This window comes from Ambystoma mexicanum, chromosome 8, assembly GCF_040938575.1.
Source record: "Ambystoma mexicanum isolate Mex_15411 chromosome 8, UKY_AmexF1_1, whole genome shotgun sequence".
Classification (NCBI taxonomy): Eukaryota; Metazoa; Chordata; class Amphibia; order Caudata; family Ambystomatidae; genus Ambystoma; species Ambystoma mexicanum.
Window position 1 is genome coordinate 1,375,630,316 of NC_090929.1, and position 21,643 is coordinate 1,375,651,958.

The 21,643-nt window shown below is 43.6% G+C and overlaps 1 protein-coding gene across 1 annotated transcript in view; it reads left to right on the plus strand.

The window, feature by feature from the left end:
• LOC138473016 (disintegrin and metalloproteinase domain-containing protein 12-like) overlaps positions 1 to 21,643 on the plus strand; it is a 2,040,250-nt gene that overhangs the window by 311,712 nt on the left and 1,706,895 nt on the right. The window contains exon 3 of the mRNA XM_069611491.1: positions 1,802 to 1,878. Coding sequence (XP_069467592.1) covers positions 1,802 to 1,878 — 77 coding nt within the window. The remainder of the gene's footprint in view (positions 1 to 1,801; positions 1,879 to 21,643) is intronic.

Below are 21,643 nucleotides of genomic sequence, written 5' to 3' on the forward strand. Positions count from 1 at the left end.
CAGCACTCTAAAGGGTCTGCCTTTGATAGAACCTGTCCTCACAGTAAAGACTTTCTAAGCAATGTGGTCTTTCTTTTGAGTCCGGCAGTTTTCCTATGAGGTGTTGTCTTTGGAGTTCGTCCTCCCTTGTGCCCCTGAGAAGTGTCCTACACAAGGGTCTACGCAGATAAAACCATATCACCCTGGCCCTCATCAACCTTCACTGGCTCCCAGTGAATGCACAAATTACCTTAAAGTCTTGCCTCATTATCTATAAGGCAGTCACCCTCAAGTCAAGTCACCCAGCTACCTCGTAGACAAACTCAGCATCTGGAATGGACCATGCACCACCAGAAGCCAGGACACGTGCAGACTTGAAATCCACCACTGCAAAAAGGAAAGGACCAGAAAACAAGCCTCCTATGCCTACACCACAAGACTATGTAACCTCCTCGCTATCAGACTCGCCCCATGCACCTGCAATTCAGAAAATAACTCAAGACCCACCTCTTCAAGGAGTCTCTCCTCCTTAACATCTAGGCCATCACATCACCCCTTGCCCAACTTGCCTCGATAGAGGCCGCTCACCCCTCTCCTGCCCCTACCCAGTACGGCTGTACCCATCCTCTGTATCCTATTGCCCACTGTATATGTGTTCTGATGTTATCTCTGAAAAGTGCGCCATTGTGCATCTATACTGTTGTATACCTCTGTAAAGCGCTCCACTGCATCTCAAAGCTAGGTCTGCACCCAGTACATATAATTATAATATTCTTAATAATAATCATAGTAAAAATCGTAATAACAATGCCAGGGATGGAATGGGGAGCCTGGGGTGATCAGTCATATGCTTTTTCAGGGGCTTGCATCACCGAACGAGTGACATGCCATATCTGCCATTGTCTCTCCAGCCTCATGCCCTAGCCTCTGACTTCATCTCAGCATTCCCCAGGGGATATAGGACGATGATGGAGGGGTCAGCCAAGGATAGGCTCGCTTCATTGGGCGTTTCTGCGTCCCCTTATGCGTGAGGGGATTTACTTGTGACCCTAGCATTGCCAAAGGCTTGTGGGCTATCGCATCACCCAAAGAATGATGCTCTGGTCTCCCAATGGAGCCCTGATGGTTCTCCGCTTATACCACGAGAACACATGACAAGCCGCTAAGAAGCCGTAACATGATAACTTCGTGCAGTGGTTTCTCTGCGTCTGGCTCGGTGGCTGTGCCCACTCCTTTGCAGCCCTGTGAGCCTGTGCTTTTACTTCCACCTCTTGCATCGTCGTGCCCAAAGCTGCGGGTCTAGCGGGCTAGAGTACAAAAAAGCGTCTGTGCTGGCCAGTGGCAGCTAATGACTAAACTAAACGGACGAGGACCCTGCTTTCTCCAAACCATCAGGCAACTAGTACATGTGTAGCAAAAGACAGATTGGTGCCGAGGGAAAGAATAGGCTTGCATGGGAAGACAATCAAATACAACATATTACTTTGGAAAAAACCCATAAACAGTAAAGAATCAGGACTTTGGTACTAAAGATCAGAAATGAAATCATTTGAACACAACACAGCAGGAGACGCACATGACATTAAGCACCCCCGTCAGCCGCAATCGCCCCTCTCTTCAGTGGATGACGTGGCTTGCTCATTTAGAGTATCAATTTATTAAAGAGTATGGCTTGAGCATTCTGTGTCTTCTTGTAGGTTGTTTTTCTCCATCCGCTTCTGCTTTCTTCCAGTTGTAGTGGGTCAGATAGTTGAATAACAAAGTGTGAAATATTTACCTGGTGACTTGATCTTTCAACATCTCCATTTTGGTTTGTGTTTAGGATCACTGCTACTACCATGGAGCTGTACAGACCTATCCAGATTCTGCCGCTAGCTTCAGCACTTGCTCAGGCCTCAGGTAAGTGACCCGCTCCCAACCATGAAAGTGTGTTGCACAAAAGCCAAAACATGCAAGTTAAACAATTCTGAGCCAACATGCAAGTTCAATCAGAAGATTGATGTAAACGTCTTTTGGTCACTATCCAAATGTAGCTTATTGACTGTAGAAGTAGCTAATCCAAGATCAAAAAGATATATATTTGCTTTAGCGTATATATCGTAATCAGTGATTTTTTTTATGCTCTGGTTTAATAGGAACACACGAAGACAGACTTGTGTAAAGCTGTGCGGCCTTGTAGTCTGAAATCGGTGCTGTTGTTGTCTTGTCCCTCAGGGAATGGAAATTTCATTTCTCCCCCCACTCATCATTTTAATTGTGCAGAAACTTTGTATAATGAGAACTGAGACTAATGCTCAAACTAATTAAAATACTTGATTGAATCAAGACAAATAACATCTCACCTAATAATCTAAAGTTTTTTAACAAGATGCTAATAGTAAATTGAATTTGTATTAAGAAATTACAAAATAATTTTTGAATTAACCAGTGGTAGGAACACACCTCTCTCTGTGCCTCAGTTATCCTCCCCAGTTTCTACCTTTGTAGGGGACACCATTCCTGTACTCCCGCCATACATCATTCTGGCACTGAACGCTATCTTGCAGTACTTGTTGAAAGATCCAGTGTCAGTGCAATGGTTGTTGTCAACATAGGAATCGGCCAGATCCATTTAATCTATTGGCCATACTTCAAATCAACTGAGTGTATGGTGCAAAACTGTAAATCCTAAAAACCAAATCCTTACATTGAAAGAAAAACGTATTGTTGCCCCCGCTACCCCAATACCTGAAATGATGCCGACAAGGGCACAGAGAAAAATCCCAGGAATGTTCAATATGGACATCGAGTATAAAGTCATCCTCACTGTCCAAAGGTTTGAGGTACACTTAAAATAGGTGTATATTTAGAGAAGCCTGAGAAGAAAAAGAAACATCTGGAATATACTTGAAGGCATGTTCTGGAGAAAAGTCATACATCTACCCAAAGGGGTACCTATAGCCGTAATTAGATGTGAACTAGCCCTGCAGTCACTTCAATCAGTACTACTATGGAAAAGACTGTCTTAATTGATGACCGACGCTGCACTACTGTACAAGTTACTACACTATAATGAAATAAGACTGCATACACAAATTCTGGCTGATTGGTATGAGCAATGCTGGGGTACCCTCAAAGATTTGGATGTCACACCGGAACTGCTGCTAACAAACACCAATGCAGTCAAAACCAAAATTAGAGAAAATGACTGGATTGAAACACAGAACATCAATCAACAAATCGTGGGTCCTCTTACCATGGTCACCAAGAGCCCTAAATAAACTACAAGGATATTTGATGAAATGTCTGAGTACCTACCATCGTAATCAATTTCTACACTTAAAACAAACCCTCTACAAAACGAAAGAGGTGTTATTTTCCAGACACCAAGGCAGATACAAAGACAAGTCCTGCAGGTTCTTTGGAGACATGAAGATAAACGGATCACTTAAACATCTAATGATTAGCTGCAAAGGAGTAACTAGAAACAAAATATTTGGCAAAGTTTATAAATAATTTCCCCCTCTTATCAGCCGCCGACTGCAGGCTCATGTACCTAGAAGGGAGAAACTTGACCTGTCTATGCGCAGGAATTGACTTTCTAGACAAGGTGCTGGAAACCGACTCCCCACCTGCGCAATTGCTGAATAGCTAATGCCTCATGAGAAAAGAGAGAGAAAAAGCAACCCCGAGACTAGGAGAGAAATATGAGGAATGATAAACAAGATGCGAACTAATGAAGAAGGATATGAGTAATTGATGTCAATTCTTGGACATGGACTACCTTTAGATGAACAGGCTTATGTAAGGATTTGGTGTAAGGAAAATATGTAAAATAGTGTAATACAATTAAAAATATATATACATTTTTTTAGAGCATCTATAGACAGGTTCTCGTCAGACTCCAGTGGCGAGAACACGATAGGGACTTGGGGCACAACAACCATCATATTTATTCTGGGCACTCGGAGCAGCTTGCTAGTGTAGGGCATTGGGACCTGCATCGTAGCTCATGGCATAAGGTCTAGCATGACAGTGTGGTGCTCTATTATTATGGGTTGCTTTCTATTAGGGGTGAGCTTGATCAGCAACTTTGGAAACAATTGGCATTGAACCCTGGAAGATGCGTCATGGATAACTCTAATAGAAATTGAATGTGAACATTGTTTCATGCACAAGATGTCTGTTGACAGCATTCAGTGAACTATTTTGCACCTGATCCTTTGTGTTACTTAAAGTAAGCATGTAACTTCCTGTCGCATGATCCCATAACAGTAAATGTGTGTCTAGTGACAGGGTGGAGGCGTGTTGGTACTCTTTTATTCGTCTTGGTGGAGACACATAGAACTTTTAAGGCCACCAGCTAACCTATCTACAGTCCACTCTTAGAGAGAAATGGACACTCTCAAACTGTGCTCAACAACTGACTATGCTATGTGAACTGACCGCTAATGCACGGGAAAAAGAGGCTCCACGCAATGGACAAAAGAACAATCCCAAAAAGGGTCAAAAAGAGTCATGGCTTTCCCCAGAACTTTGGAATATGGAAATAGACTGTCGAAAAGCACAGTGAAGATGGAGAAAACACTATGATTCTGCCTTTAAAATTGAATAAAGATGATGCTGAAAGAATACTGAACCTAAATGGGCCCTTTATGACGAGGTAACAGTATCTGAGATGGATGGGGATGCAGACCTTATTCATACATCAATAATTAGACCGACTCAGGAAGTTTGGCAAAATCTCGGCTATTTTAATAACATTTGTTAAAACAGGAAGTACAATGGGCATCAACGGACGCTGCACAGCTCGCTCAACAAGTTCTCGAAAACATTTAATAAAAAACATCATTATATAGCAAAAATGTGCCATAAGTGTGTCATACTACGTGGCAAAGTATGAAAACCTAAGTGGGATGTGGCTGGTCTACGGGGAACATTTGCTGTCATGAGTTCTACCTGGGCTCACCTGTTTACACTTGGAGTTCTTTTTCTTTGTCGCAGGAGGCTGGTCCTTTTTCTTGGTGCGTGTGTCTCTGAGATAAGGGCGTGCGTCTCCTGATGCTGCCCTGTCACGCAGGACTGGGTTGACAGATACCGGAGGTACCGTTCGTTTAGGAGTTTTGACAGTATCAATCCGGGAAGGAATCCTGGAGGGACCAGGAATGAATAACCAGGAAGAAGCGGAAGCAACGCGCAAGATGCCAGGAAGAGAGAGGATAAGAAAAGGTTAGCAGGTAAGGAGGCAGGAAGGAGAGAGGTAGTCTAAGAGGTAGGGAACACGAACAGCGATGCGCTGAGCTCCGAGTGCGAGCGCTGAGACACACAGCTGGATTCGAGTCTGGCGCCTATGTGCAGTGACGAAAACGGGATTCTGGAAACTAGACCGCTAATGCAGCTGGAAAGATGCCGGCGCCATGTTGGAAGGAAAAATGGACATCGCAAGGCAGTGTTGCTTTGACCACGATCTCCAGAGGGGGTGAGCCCATCGAGTCATGACATCTACATATACTTTCTATGGGCTAGGGGGTGCGATTGGGTCTCTAAAGTCAGGTGGACAAATAAGCCCACCCAAGTGCAAGTCATCTTCCATGTTGGACTAATAAACAATGTACTATTGGCTTCTCAAACTATAGTGCTCTTTGATACGCAGCCCTCTATAATTGATTGGCACACTTGTACCCTTCTGGAATATTCCACTTGCCAGCAGCATGCAAGCTGGTACCCCAGGTGACCTAGTCATGCCTCCCCACCCAATTAGCCCAACATCCATCATCACTCCTGCAGTCTGTCATTCAATGACTATGTTTGAACTAGGCCTTGTGCAGGCTCTCTGCGCCTGTGAATAAAAGGGAGTGAAGGCATGGCCTTATCTTCTGGTCTCGGTGTAGCTCGCCCCAAAGTATATTTTCATCTGACCATGTGACTTGAGACCATGTTTTGAGCTCCTTCGTTTCATTTTATTTCATTAAATGGAGAAAACCTGGCACCTCTAGTGTTTTTACATTCCACCTCAAACAGGAGCTCAGATCACTTCTCAATTTATTGTATCCTTTCAAATAGATAACCAGGCACAGGGTGGCCCGGTCTCTTGACACTGTGCCAGGCAAGCCTTCTTGAAACTTCCTTTTCCATCAGATATTCTATTCTGCTGCGCCACACTTTCAACCCTTTAATTTGCAGGGTCCAAGTTTACCTCAATGCGTCGTGGAATATCCAGATTCTATACATTCCCATACATATACATTGGCGCATCGCCTGCAATCTATTTACTACGTAGCCAGCCTTATGATTACTTCATCCACTTGCGTTGCTGCATCTGTACAATTGTAAAATGGTTTAGCATTTTCTTCAGTGCCTGTCTGCAGGTGCAATCTTCATTTTGCTCCAGAAATGTTGCTTCATTCACTGCTTCGGCATCAGGTTCTATAAGGTCTATATTCTTTCTTCATCGGCATCTCTTCTGGGTGTGTCATTTCTGCTTGTGTGACGTCACCATTCTCCTCTTTCATTTTCTTTCACATATCTTCTGGAACTTCCTTCAGAAGATCGTCATTTCTTCGGGGATACATATAGGGTTTTCTCAATGGATACCTTGTTTCACAGACTCTTCGCGGTATAGGCACAATTACTGGCCTTGCGCATTTTGCATTTTCCGGTTGGCAACATATATGTAGGATTGGGGTGGGACTTCCGGTAGGAGTACTTGGCTTCTCCTCTACAATACCATGAATCCAGCTGGAAAGCAACACTTGATTCCCGGCATATTTCATATCAGAAGATACAACCATCCCCGTCGCTGGTTTGCTTCAGTCAAACATTTGATGACAACCAAACATTTGTACAGTTCTCCACTCCCTCACTTCAGCTATGCCAACAGTTGGCAGACTTTTTCATGGTATAACCTTCATGAAGAGGGAGATTGCTTCGACAGTAGTCAGCAAGCTGCGCCTTCTATGCAGAACGTACTATTAACCTTTTTAATTTCACCACTGTTTCGCCCGACTACTGACTTTTGTATTTAGTATCTATTAAACCCACAGAATCATGTATTGATTACATTCTAGCCTGGGCAATTCAAGCTTATTCTAGCCATATCTGCCCCTATACTGCAGATGTGGTAAATGTCTCTTTAATCGAAGCAATAGTCCCAAGAACACTCAGGAGATGCCCCATGAAACCGTTGTTTAAAAAAATCAGCATAAGACCAACTAGTGTTATGAAACTATTGCCATCAACACACCTTTGCCTATTACAAACGTGCTGTAGAGCTAAGCTGCTCAACAACAGCCAAAATCATCTGGAAACATACCATCTTCTGAGTCCTACTCAATCAGGTTTCAGACCTCAGCATGTCACTGGCAGCTCCTTGATTGAAGTCAGAGGCTATATTCTGACCGGCTCAGACAGGGTTGATTCCATTTTGTTGGTTCTTCTAGACCTTTTCACAGCTTTCGATAGTGTGGAATTTGGTTACAAATAAAACCAAAAACCCCAGACATTCGCCAGTTATGGTAAGCTAAGCAACCATAACTCGTGCCATCACTGTGCACTGCTAAGACTAACACTCAGGACATGAAAGATGACATCACAAATGTCATTGATGACATCACTGAGGAATTCACATATTAAATTCATTTTAATAAACAGTCCCTACAAGGGCTTGAGTTTATAATGTTGGAAACAAGATATTAGGGGTGATTGGGAGACCTGTCATGAACTACTATTAAAGAATGCACTCATGTAAACAAATCATTACATTTTAGTGTTGTTGTTAATATTGGAACCTAATCATACATACATATAGGCAATGGATGCGTCATACACCGTAGAAGTACAATATTTTCAGTGAATTTCATAGGTTTTTATTAGTGTAACTTAACCACAATGTCCCTTTAAAACAGTTTTTTTCAGTGAATGTCATTGACTTTTATTTGTGTAACTTAACCATAACGTCCCTTTAACAAAGTTTTTTCGGTGAATTTCATGGGTTTTTATCAGTGGACTCTTTATTTCCTACAACTTACTAATATCATAACTACCCCAATATAGCCACATTTCTGTCCAATTTGCAAAGTTTCACTTGAAAACTCTGCCATTCCCCACCTTCTAGTATCGGTTTTAACACTTCTATACTCTTTTTGCAACTTTTTTCATTGTTTTTGTTTTCGTCAATGTTTGCGAATGTCTGAAGTCATTGTGGATTGTTCGGACAGTGTCACTTGACCACAGGCTTGCGCATGCCATGATGGGGTGTTCGCAAACCACTCTGCAGGGGGAGCAATTTTGCAGTGCCCCTCCATATTTGTGGTTGGTGCCTCTTCTCTCATTTCCCTCAACACCTTACTTTCTTACCTCTCCTGCAAAAAAAAAAAAAACAAATAAAGGAACCACCTTTCACAATTAAAAAATAGAGCTAAAAAAATAATCTTATAGACTACATCCCTCATCTCAGGAGGATAGCTCGGGGGCAACACGCTTGCCTTGGAAGCAAGACGACATGGAGCAACATAGGTTTGGTCCCCGTGTCTGCACTTAGAAACCTCTGGGTATTAAGAGCGTTATAAATAACCAATTACAATTACATCTACTTTACATTTCTTAGTAAAGTAGTTAGACTCAATATGATTCTTCGACATTTCTATTAGCAATTTGCGTTATGCTAATGGGAATAATAAGGCAATAAGCCCTGAAACTGAAGGCCATTACCGCTCCCCTGGCCCATAGTTGCAGGAACAAGCATAGTGAGGGCCTTAACGAAGGCTCCAGGGCAGTACCTTATGTGGTAATGGCCCACAGATGAGGAGCTTATTGCCATTAGTACCCCGGCCCGTTAGACCGGGCTACTAATGGTGTTTTTTTTTTCAGCTGTGAGATGCAGTGCGTTTTGCATCCGGACAAAAATAAAATGCCCGCCGCGGGCAGGAAAACTTAGTCAATGTTCTTGTTCTGTGGTGACCATAGTAGAAAAAGAAAATGGCCACCATGGAACGGGAGAAGGGACTACACTTAGTCCCTTCTCATTTTCCATGTCGCCCATTATAAGTAAAGGGGAAAAAGGTAAATAAAAAAGTGGCCACCATGAAACAGGGATATAAGACTATGTGTCCTCCCTTCTCCCTTTCAATGGCAGACAAATGTGTTTGTGGGGGAGGTGAAAGAATGAAGGGGACCAGCGCGAGTTGCCACTGTGACGTGAGTGGGAATACCCACACAGTATGGCTTGGAAAAGGACCAATCAGTGAATAGAACACACAATCTTTACAGTGCGCAGGGTACTAATGGACAATTGTATACTAGAGAAAAATATAGAAGGACATGAACAATTTTCTGTCCCAAATACTTTTCTCTAGCATACAATAAAAAACATAATCAATGGACCTATATAAGTATCCAGTCTCCACAGTCCCCTTTCCAGGCCATGGATCATTAAAAGACCCAGATGGCATATGCACTCCATCGCACAGGGCAGCCCTTCTACCCTTTTGTTATTTTATATTTGCAACACTCCCTCAAGGCCTTCTTTCAAACTGTCACTCACATCCATCCACCAATCACTTCCAAAAACTGTACATGTAACCCTATGACCATATTACGCTTCCACACACCAACTGCCCCTTAACAAATCTTTTGCATCTGAATTTCCCTTACTTATACAAACAAATTGTACACAGTGCTCCTATAAATGCACATATGCATTGTGCAGTGAAAGAAGTGCAGAAATAGAAGGCAAAGTACGGATGGGCATGTGCTCATGAGAAACCAGGAGGGAAATGCCAAGGGATGCCAGGGTGGGACGCCGCTGACTAACCACTGGAGCAGAGGAGTCCCAAGGGTGGGATTCATCTTAACAATAACACCCCTTTAACAATGTTTTTGTTCTGTCAATTTAATATGTTTTTATAAGTGAAAATGTTTCATGGTGTCACATCATTGTACATAAGCTATTAATATTTCCTCCTTTCATATATATGAAAGAACTATTAACCTCCTTTAAGAAACATATTTTTTGCAACACATACTTATGTCTGTCGTATTAGAAGCGCATGCTGGGGATGCACATTATTGTTCAATTGCCTACGGAATAAGGCTCAACCATGACCCCAGCACAACCAAACCACCTCTATTATTCACTGCACCTACCCTGCATCCTAGCTAAGTGTCCACTATACTCTATTAATATAAGAAATGAGCATTCTCCAAATCCATGGGGCATGGGCTTCGGCCATGGTGCATTCCCCAATAAGCAAATCAGAGTACATATTTGCGTTTGCCGAGGGCCAGGCCCACTACCCAGAGACACCAACTGTATATCATTAGTTTTTAACAGAAGACAAATTTCCCAAAACATGCTTTCAGGTCCTTGCTAATGCTTATTGCGCAAGTTTGCTGTTATCTAGTCCACCACTTCAGGCTGTAACCGCAGGCAGAATATTTTTTCCCATTCAAACCTACCACTTCGGCAGTGCAGCATGCCCCATTAAGCAAATTACAATACATATTTCTCCTTGCTGATGGCCAGGCCCATTGCCACGACACCAATGTTATATCACTGTGTTGTGTACTTACATTTTCACACTTAAAAAATAAAAAAAACACAGGTAAATAAATAAATCCATGCTTTGAAGTTCTTGCTGACCCTCCTCGCGCATATTTGTGGCAATCCCGTCCAGCACTTCAACCTGTACCCACAAGAAGAATTTTTTTCCCATTTAAACCCATCCCAATTTCGAAAACCTTTACCACATAGCCGGTCCCTGGTGGCCATGCCCACTTTAACCCCATTGCTGGTCCCTCGTGGTCATGTCGAGTAGCCAGATTGTCATGGTCATGGCGGCCATTTTCCATACAATCTCAACACTGCCCATCGCTACAAGCTATACCTCAGCCCCCAAGGGTATGCCACTATTTTCGTACCTGCATCATGACACTTTTCAAAAAATAAAACATGCACACATTTGCAAAACCATGCTTTCAGGTCCTTCCAAATGCTCCTTAAACGAGTTTGCTGCAGATCTGACATGTTTTATTTTTTTGAAAGTGTCAAAATATACATACATAAAACAGCCATATAACTTTGCCCACAATTGACAAAATACCTTCAGACGTTGCCCAAACAGTCAAGGTTGAGTCTATAATCCATCTCAAAACTTGTGTCCACATTTGTCAAACGGCAACAAAGTTATAAGCCATCTGATAATGTTGAGACCTCCCCTCCAATTTTGCCCACTCTTGACAAAATCCCACCAACTTTTGCAAAAAACATTCATATCTAGTTTCTAAAATCTTTTTGCAAACTTTTGCACAGATTCATCAAATGGCACCACATGTATATGCCTTTAAAAAATGTTGGGAACCCCCTCTATTTTTGTTCGCTCTTGACAAAACAGCACCTCATGTTGAAGAACCATTCAGAGTCACATCTAGAATAACATTCCAAAATTTCATGCACTTTCATTGAATGGCGCCATAGTTATAAGCCATCAAACACTGCTTTTACCCAACCCTGTAATTCATAAATAGGCATACATGTCCTCGAACATCTGACATGTTTGCCAAAATCACAGAACTGCCTCAGACATCTGGACTGTTTGCGGGCATCAGTGTTGAAAAAACACCTGTTTTTGGGCTTTTTAAGACCATATCCCATTCCATCCCATCCCCATCACCCCTCACCTCTCCAGGAATTGTTTCATTAGTTTGACAAGTGAAATGTTGTGTTTTTTAATATGTTTTTACAGCTATGTTCGTGGACAACAGGTGTTGTCCGCGAACCCAACATGGCGGGTGTTTCCCAAAAATATAGTGCACCTCACATTTCTCACCATCCAATCAACAGACGCATCCAATGTCTGCGCACATTACGCCACCCTCGGGCCAATCAGAGGCCTGTCCTCGGACCAAACCCAGATATCACTATTTTTCTTTACCACCTTTTTATTCGTTTTAAAAAAACTACTAGACTGGTTTATACCAAATTTACAAAAGCATGCTTTTGGGAACAAGCTGCTGCCGCAAATGTGGTGAAAATGCGTCCAGCGGTTTGGGATGTAGGCGTGAGCACAATTTTCTTTCCTTTGTGTCTATGGGAAAAACCACACATTTTGGGACTGCCTTTAACTTTGCCCCCCGGCATGAAACCTCACCAGACTTTGCAAAATCATTCTGACTGGGGCATATACTCATTTTGCAAAGTTTCGCCAGGATTTGTCAAGGGGTTCAAAGTTATAAACCACCCAAAAAGTTCTATATATATGTATTTATGCTTGTGTGGAAACATTACTACTGTTCTGCTGGAGTACAGGGATGAGTAGTGGCTAAACCTCCTACTGTGCCTCAAACTACTACTATATCAGCAGTGATTCCAATCAAAAAGGTAAAACAGGCAAAGCCCTAAAGGCATATCTCCTTTGCCTCCTTTGGTAGTGCAGGCTAAGGCAGGCTAGATGAGGAGGGGTGTGAGCGGATCACAGTAGCAACCCAAACAACGGCACTCTGTTATATATCTGTATTGTTGTATACCTCTGTAAATCGCTCCATTGCTTCTCGAAGCTAGGTCTGCACTCAATAAATACTGTAATAATAACAATGATAATAATAATAATAATAATTAATAATGATAAAACAACTTACATACAAAGTTTCCAAAATAAATACATGTGCAATCCAGGTTCTTTAAAAATATAGGCCCTCATTTATAAGTTTTACTATGCTAGAAAAGTAGTGTGAAAAGTGGAGGTAATTCCGTGGCCGCCATTTTTCCCGCACTGCAAAACTACCTGATTTACTTCTAGCCAAGAGCTGGAGGTAAATCATGCCTCCACCGGCATAAAACAGCCAATGTTTCCTGCACTGGTATAACCAGTGCAGGAAATACCGGCAGTCCTCGCCATGGAGTCCTATTGAAAAAAGGGATTTTCCAGTATTCCCGCCACCAGTAAAATCCCGTTAATTCTGGGATATCAGGTCGGGGGATCAGTAATACCATTTGCTGGTATCCTGCCAGAATTACTGGAAACCGGCAAAAGTGTAATGCCCCCATAGACTTTTAACAAACATTAAAATGCAAACAACTAATTAGAAAAGACTAGAACAATCGACTCCTGCAAAAAAAACACACAGAATGCAGACTTTTTTGGAAGGGCACTCTGGGTAATTGAGCAGGGCTCGTCAATCAATAGATGTGCAACAATGTCCCTGTTCAAGGATATGACTTTTAAGAACATTGTAGAGAGGGGAACAGGGCCTCTTCAAATATCCTTTTCTTGTGACTCACCAGCATCAAGCCAGAATTCAGGATGCTTTCTGAGGCAATGATTCACCATTGATTTGGGGAACTGGCCAACCAGATCCAACACTTGGTATGGTTTAAAAGCAGCAACTGTATGTGGCACAAAGACGCTTGGGACAAGTAGGTGATATCTGATTAAGTGTCTTGTTGTTCACAAGAAGTTCAATTCATTAACCAGTGCCCAGAGCTGTTCCTTCACTTCTGTGTTGATGGGGAGGACCACTCCAGGCTCTTGAAGGACAAAGTGAGCCTTTCTGGTCAATATTCCACTCTTGGAAATTGTCTGGATCCTACACAGAGTCCTCCACCTCCATTGCAGGGTCTTGGTTCCAGTGCCACAACCAACAGAGAGACAGGCTGTGCTCCACAGCAGTTCCCCCCCACTGTTCTCTGGGGATGGTTAGGGGACAGTGGTCTCCTCGGTCTTGGATACCTTCTGTCTTCACCTCCCTGAAAAGGGAATTTGGGATAGATTGTATCCCCAACAGAGGTCCACTGAAGTATTTGTGTCTTCTTGAAAGTCCAGAGATAAATCATAGAATGAAGGTGTACCTCTCTCCTTATAGGGCAAAATGCCACAGGTATTGGTCCAAAAGCAGACCTACGGTACTAGGTCCAATCCAGGCTGTTGTAACAAGTCCCCTTTGCCTCATAACATCACACCTAGAGTACCTAGATAGAAGGAAATTGGGCCAAAAGAGGTAGAGAACATTAAGAGAAATCACAATGGTGGAACTCCTCTTTCAGCCCACCTTCCTCTCCTGGGTACTCTAACTCCTACCACTTCCCATGCCTGAGTAGCTTTTGTTATGTCAGTGTCTGCCTTTGACGCACGGTTCACAGGGGACCTTCAGGGGAAAATTCCTGTGCCCTAAGGGAAGGTGTTACTCTTTCTGCAGGAGAATCAAAAAGGCAGCATTCTGGCTATTCTTTCACATTGCTATAGTGGGGACAAAGAGACCAGGCACACATTCACATTAGTCCTTTTATAGCTGGCCCTGCTCACAGAGCTGACACTATTGTGATATTAAATTGCTTTGGCTGTAAAACTGTTTCTTTTATGAGTTACCATGCCACAGCTAGGCATGGCTTATATTTAAAGATGTACATGCTACCCGATTGACTAAGGCATACAATTATTATCATTTAGCTCAGGGGTGCAGACGATTAACAAGCCACCTCTTCCTGTAGGAAACGTGTGCCCCAGCAGCTGTCAGGGATGCACATTTGGCCTTTGAACCTGCTCTATGCCACAATAGAGCTGGAGCTGAAGGTGACTCTGGCTGTCTCAGCAAAAGGACGTGTGCACTATAATTTTAGCTTGGAGCATTTATTTAAAAAAAAAAAGTTCTGATTATCAGCACTCAATTTCAATAACAGAATTACCCATATCATTGCATGTAATAAAAATAAAAATGTCTTGCCTATGCCACGCTCACCATATGGCCATTCCGACACCACATATTTGGCCGTTATTCCATCTGATTGATTCATTCCATCTCTACTGCCTCTCATGCACCCAATAACACACATCTTTAGGTTATATTTGGAGGTGTGAATGAACAGTTAACCAGACTCTGGCACTGTTTGGGAAATAACTCAATGGATGAAAGAGAATTTGCTGTAGTTAAACACAGATATGGCTGAAGTGATTTTTATGGGTATTGTTCTAAGTCAGAATCGGGAGAAAACCAAGGTGGCATTTTGGGTAACTTAGTTCCTTTTTCAAACACCAAACCCTATGATTCCCTATGTTTCTTGGCCCTACTCTTAAAGAAAGGAAAGGAGTCTAAAAGAGTGCATGTCAGGATGTCCTACAAACCAATAAAGTCCACGGTCCAGAACATCTACTCTAACCTGATTGCTGTCCCTACTACTGTGAACAAAAAGAACCTTACTTTAATACAGGTAGAATAAGGGCCTCTACCCAAAGGGAAGGAATGGTGGCTGGTTTTCAACCTCAGCATGATATGTCTTTATCAGGACAAAGAGGCTCCTTGCCCCGTGGCACAGTTCAAATTAGGACACCAAATATCTCTTCAAACTTCCCCTCCTCAGGTTGTGCATCAGTTTTTGATTATCTCTTTCTTTGGGTTTACCAGGCTTTTTGTCTCAGTCTCAGATTTTCTTCCACCCTTGGGAAACCCACTAGTTCAAGAGTCCACACCAGGTATTCTCCTTGGGCTCCCCAACAAGGAATGTCATGCTGTATTCTCCATTCAGCTACCTCCTGGTTTTTACTTCTCCCTGGTGTCTCTGGTCTCACATTCCACCTTGGGGCTTAGTGTCTTTTAGCCCACTCCAGGAGCTGGTTTATTTCACCCCTTCCTGGGGTCGGATTTCTCTCTTCCAGCCTTGGGGTCGGATTCCTGTCACCCCTCCCTGGGGTCTTATTGCTCTCACTCCACCTTGGGGTCTGGTTTCTGTGGTTGTTCTCACCCCACTGTGGGGTCAAATTTCTGTTGCTCACCTTGGGGTCTGAATTCTGTCACCCTGCCTTGGGGTCTGATTTCTATCACCCTAGCTTGGGGTCTGGTTTCTCTCACTCCACATTCGGGTCTGGTGTCTTTCAACCCACCATGGGGACTGGGTTTTGTCAAGCTGCCTTGGGGTTTAGATTCTGTCACCCTGGCTTGGGGCCTGGTTTCTCCCAACTCGTGTTGGGGTCTGATTTCTCTCAACCCACCGTGGGGACCGGTTTCTCTCAACGCACACAGGTTCTGATGTCTCTCACCCCATCTTGGGGTCTGATGTCTCTCACCCCACCTTGGGGTTTGGTTTCTGTCACTCCACCTTGGGATCTGCTTGGGTCTTTCTGGCCTCATCACAGTTCCCTGGAGCAACCATGCCTTCTGTCTCCATGCGGTGCTCCTCGGGGCTATTTTCCCAGTAGACTGATGCAGCTTTTCTTTTTGGGCTCCTTCCCAGTGTTACACATCTTAGAGAGCAAGTGCTCCCTTGCCGCTCTCTTCTGGAAGAGCTTCAGCATCAGTCCCCCATTATGCCACTCATTCATTGCTTAGCCATTCTGCACTGCTTGAGAATCTCGTGAGCCGGGCTACTCTGATCAGTAGGGTTGCCGAGCGATCCACGGGCTTGACTGTGGTTTAATCAGCCATGCTGGACGTGCGCTAGCTTCTCCTTTCCACACCTTCCACAGGCTCCTCGCCTCCTGTGTAGTGACACTGATTAGGTCTTTATCTTCCACACAGCCAGCCGAGGGTCTATTCTCTGCTCACTCTTCTTAGGTGTGGACGGTGCCTTATAAGGTTCACAAACCATAGCAGCTGTTAGTGCAGGATGTTGCAAGTTATTATACAGTTTAATTCCCACATAACCAATAGAACTATTAGGTTCCTGAGACAAGGGGATAACACAAACCCTGTTTAGGGATTGCATGTCCTCTAAAGGGGGTTACCATCAGTGGGATCCCTCTTACCCCGTACCATTTGGGGTATTAAAGCTTACTGGGTTCACATCCCTAGTCCCAAAGGGCGTAGCTACTGCTCAGGGAGAGAAGACACAGTCCCTTGATTTATCACAGCATCACAAAGAGATTGTGACTAATACCAAGTCACAAGTTGTTGCCGGAGGTCTAGCATGGGTTGGTTGGACAAGATGGTTGCCTGAACGCAGTTCTCTGACTAAGCCCCGGTTCACTGCAAAAATAGGGGTAGCCCACTCCTGTTGACACAGGACCAGGACTGGCAGATCTGGCACAGCGGGCATCCATGATATTGCCCAGTGAAACTCTGACGTCTGTAGTGCCCATTGGGACGGGGCTGAGGAGGGGGCCTGGAATGGTATCAGACCCACTTAGCTGGATTAGCGAGTTGAAGACGTGGCCTCACACGTTGTTGTGTAGCCTGCCTGTGTGCCACTAAAGACAAGTGAGGAGCGGGGCGAGGGCAGAGGAGGCAGCCCCGCACCAAGGGATGAGTAGTGGGTATGGGTGGCCCTCAGCTACGATCCGCCTGCAGCGCCCCTTAGTCTGAAGGCAAGGGGTAGAGTTGTATGGTGGTGGAGCTGAGGGCTGTGGGGGATGAGCTCTGACCCATCGCCATCAATGGAGAGCATGGCATGGGAGCAACACTCTGGAACGCCCCCCCCCCCTTGGAAGAACCTAAAAACAAAAACAAAAAATGCAGTGGTTCTGCGAGATGCAGTGGGTTTGAGGCAGAGCCACTTTGGGGGCTGTGAGAGCATGTGTACTGCTCGGGCCGGCGCAAGGAGGGAGGATAGATGGAGTCAGTATCCCTTCTTCACTGCGCGCTTGCCTAAGAGTGTTCCCTCTCCTGCGGGGCTCGTTGGCTGCCCTTGACCCTCAGCTAATACCTGCCTTGCCAGAGCCAAAGTGTGTGTTTCCACTCGCTTCTGAACACAGAGGATAGAAGTCTGAGCTAAATCGAGTTAGAGAATCATGGTCTAAGATGACTGAGGGCATGGGAGGCAACAACACCCCCATAGGACAGATCCAAGAAGAGCCCCCCTCAAAGAGCAATATTCTTCATATCCTCCAGGAAATAAAAGCCCTACAGTCAGATCAGCAAACCTCCCTCATCGAATTAAAAGGGAGGATGTCCAGTGTCCAGAGTGGAGGACTAAATCGAGGCAGTGGAAGTCAATCAGTCGTCCATAGATATTCTGGAATCTCACCTGGGCACATGCCTCACAACCCTGGAACCAAGAGACAAGGAGCGCACAATCAGAGTTGAGGACATGGAGGACAGAGAAAAGAAGGAACCACAAAAGGAAGGCAAAAACAATTCAGCCTGGAAAGACTGTTGAGAGAAAGTCTGGTGCTCTTATTTGATGGGACCATTCTAAGGGATATGCAGTTCAACTGCATTCACAGGGTGGGGGCCCCAGATCAATCCTTGACAAGTTCCACTACTATAAGGACAAGCTTGACATCCCAGAGAAGGTCAGTCAAACAGACCCTATCATGTATGAGGGGTCCACTGTAAAGATTTCCAGGACCTATCTGAAGGAACGTTGGACAGAAGGAGAGCCTTCAAGCCCCTTACAACATAGCTGATGGAGAGGGGAATCAGTTATAGATGAGGTTTCCCTTTCTTCATCTCCTTTGATTACAAGGAGTATAGGCTTGTGGGGTACATGTACCCACCCAGCAGAATTTCCCTCCATCACCAATCTGCATTTCAGCAGTTAACAGCAGAATGGTGGAGCTGGCTCCTTTGTGCGCCATTCCCTTGCATCAAAACTGTATTTGCAGCTACAAAAAGGATGGCTGTGCTGTCTTTGCCAAGCACCTATTGGGCAAGATGGAACAGGGAACACACCGAGAAAGGCTGCCAGAAGAGAATTGAAAAGCAGAGCTGCTTGGCTGCTCGCTCCAAATTTTCAAATGAAAAAGGAAATATGTTGCATTAAAATGATGGAGCCTGATGCCCTTTATCATCTGTTCAACAATACACAGTTCTGATCCAGTGACACCCAGCTATGCCCAGCTCTATTCAGGCTGAGCTCCAGCAAAAGAAAGCATTTCCCACTGAATGACCGACTGTGTCAGGCAAAATCTGTGAAATCACAAACAACTTTACTCCCAGCCATATGGGAAAGAGGCCTCACTTTGCAACAACGTTTCCTAGCTGAACTTTTCAAAAGAAGCCCTATTCCTCTGTGCCTATGTAGTATCGGTGGACCTTTGCCTTGAACAGATTGCTGTGTAAGAGAAACTGACTAGGGCTGCAAACAACGTTTAGAATCTAGGTGGAAGAGAAAACCACATTGGGAGGTGACGGAAAAAGGAAAATTCACCACGTGTAAAAATGGTTACTTTTGCAAACAAGAAAAATTTCTGTTTTAAAAGTGTAATGTTGAATAAGGCCCTGTCTTTGCTTAGAAATGTAAGGGGGGTTTTGTTTGAAAACATATATGGGATGTTTTATTTCAACAGACTTGCTTCTGATTCATAAAAAAATAAGTAAGTAAATAAATAAGTGCATTTACTGTGGAAGCCACAGAAGAGGTTTTCCTGCTTGGCTTCAAAGGATATTTGCTTGCTGGGAACAGGATTTCCCTTCTCACAAAGGGGCCAGCGCCTTGAAAACTATGAATGGACCAAGAGGAAGCATCTCACTCGCTGGTCAGACTTTGTGTCTGGGCTTGAGCCTGGTACAATAGAGTTCCAGGACACTTAGGTGTGAAATTGCAAATAACACCTCCCCTCAGCTTCAACTGGGGGGCTTCACAGCCAACTCGAGACGAGCCTTGGAGATAATGCCCTTATTTGGAAGACAATGCTGGCCATCTAGCTCAAAAGACTATTTTAATTAATAAACTTTAAGACTGTTATTTCTGCTACTGGACAACGCAGTAATGCAAGAGTTTTACAGTTTAAATGCAATTTTTGTGGCTTTAAATTAAGACGTGGTAGCCTTCACTAGCATGTTGGGACGGAAATGAAGGAAAATTGTATATTCTAAGGAAAGCGTATATGGTGTGACTTTGACATTCAATACTAACATGCCTTATGATAACAGGTATACATGTATAAAGTTACAGAATTGTAAGTGAAATATTTCCTACCAAAAAGATTGAAAAATAATTAGAAGGATGAAACAATGTCGTACAAACCTGGTAGTTGGACTGCCATGCTCTTTGTGGAATATGTCATTTGCCTATGCGATTTACAAAAGTGCCACAACTGTAAAAATGTGCAATTTAGGTCAGAACTGATTTTGTCAAATGTGACTGTGGGATGGCTCGGTACCTCATAAAAACTCACCTAATAAAACTCAGTCCCTTCCTCCAGTCCAATCTGATTCTAGGAAGGTGGCAACATACATAGGCTGGCCGATCCAGTTGTTAGAGGCATGTCCAGCCTAGGCCTGCCCCAACAATAAATCCTGTGATGTCACCCGCCTTATAAAAGGGGTAAGCTCAAAGAGACAAAACACACACTCTTCTGAATTTTCCAGCTGCTGCATATCCAGACATTTCATATTCATCCTGCAGATTCCAGATCCACTGCCAGAGCATAGCTGACCCTATCCAGGCAGAACCACCCTTCAGAACTAAACCCCATACCAAAATCCCACTAAGTCAGGGTGAAAGGGGAACAGCTGTGGTACCATTTTGGAGAGTATCCTGTAACCAGAACTGCTTTTCTGCCCCACTATCTGCATGCTGCTGTGCCATGACCAGACAGGCCCAGCTGTTTTCTGCTAGGAGAGTCCCGTCATGATGCCATGAGCAGATCTATTGAGTCCAGAAACCCGGTTGGCTATCCCAAATCCCAAACCCCAGCACTTATTGTGAGTATCTCCCCATCCCATAACAACAAATAGCCTACCCTATCTTGATACCTTGTCTTGGTTCCACCTTCTAAGTAATCCCATCCATACCCTGATAACTTGTTTGATAGTCTGAATCATGTTTGTATCCTGTTTCTTAATTTCATGTGTTGCCGCCATTCTTTCCCATTCCTTTAGTCCATTGCATAAGTCCTTAGTCATATTTGGAGTAAATCAATTAATTTCCACATAAGGAGACACTCAGTCTGAAGGGGGTTAAGATGGCCTCTTAACCTGTTTCAAGGGCAGGGTTACGTTCTTGATAATCAAGTTACAAAGATATAGTTGTAGTAGCACTTGTCACTTTCCCTTTCAAAATGATTCTCTCTGTCAAACTGCTTTTATTTTCCCAAAAAACGAATTTCCTTTCACATTGAAAATCTCATCTAGTTATTCAGCTAGAGTCCCTCTGTCACTTTCCTATTATCCCTGTTATGGGCATCTATCACCCAGCCTAAAAACGTTTTGACATTTAAAACTGTAAAAAGAGGAAAATGCAACTTTCCAACGTGTGATTTTGGCTGCGCCGTGTTCTTACTTTCAAGTTGATTTTTGAACTGTATGCCCTTTGTTGATACCTTGTATTGTAGTTGCTAGTGTTCTTCCATCCCTGATATTGTTAGAACTCATATTTATCTCATTTATTCAACCACACATGTAAATTAATTATTTCCCAATTCCGAGTGTGCAAAGGTTTTTGCCTCCCATTTCGTGAGGGAAGATTGTTGCTCCTTTCTATCCACTCAAAATTCGATTAATTGGGGTTTGAAGGAGCATTGCAGGGGGAAATCTTAACTCGGGTGCTGTCTAACCGAACATTAAAATTGCTCCTATTCATCTGTGGTTTAGATATGTTCTAGTAGAAGGTCAACAAAGTGTATTTCATCAGTTTACATTGTAATTATCACCCCATAAGTGATTGCTGCCCAGTATTAAAATTGTGTGATTTTCTTTGAATTTAAAATAAATAAATATTGTATTCCCACCAACCGGCCTAGTTCATGGTCCATTGTGACCCAGAGTATTTGTAAAAGGGGGTGTGAGACGGGTTGGGGGTCAGCTCAGTCCGAATTCT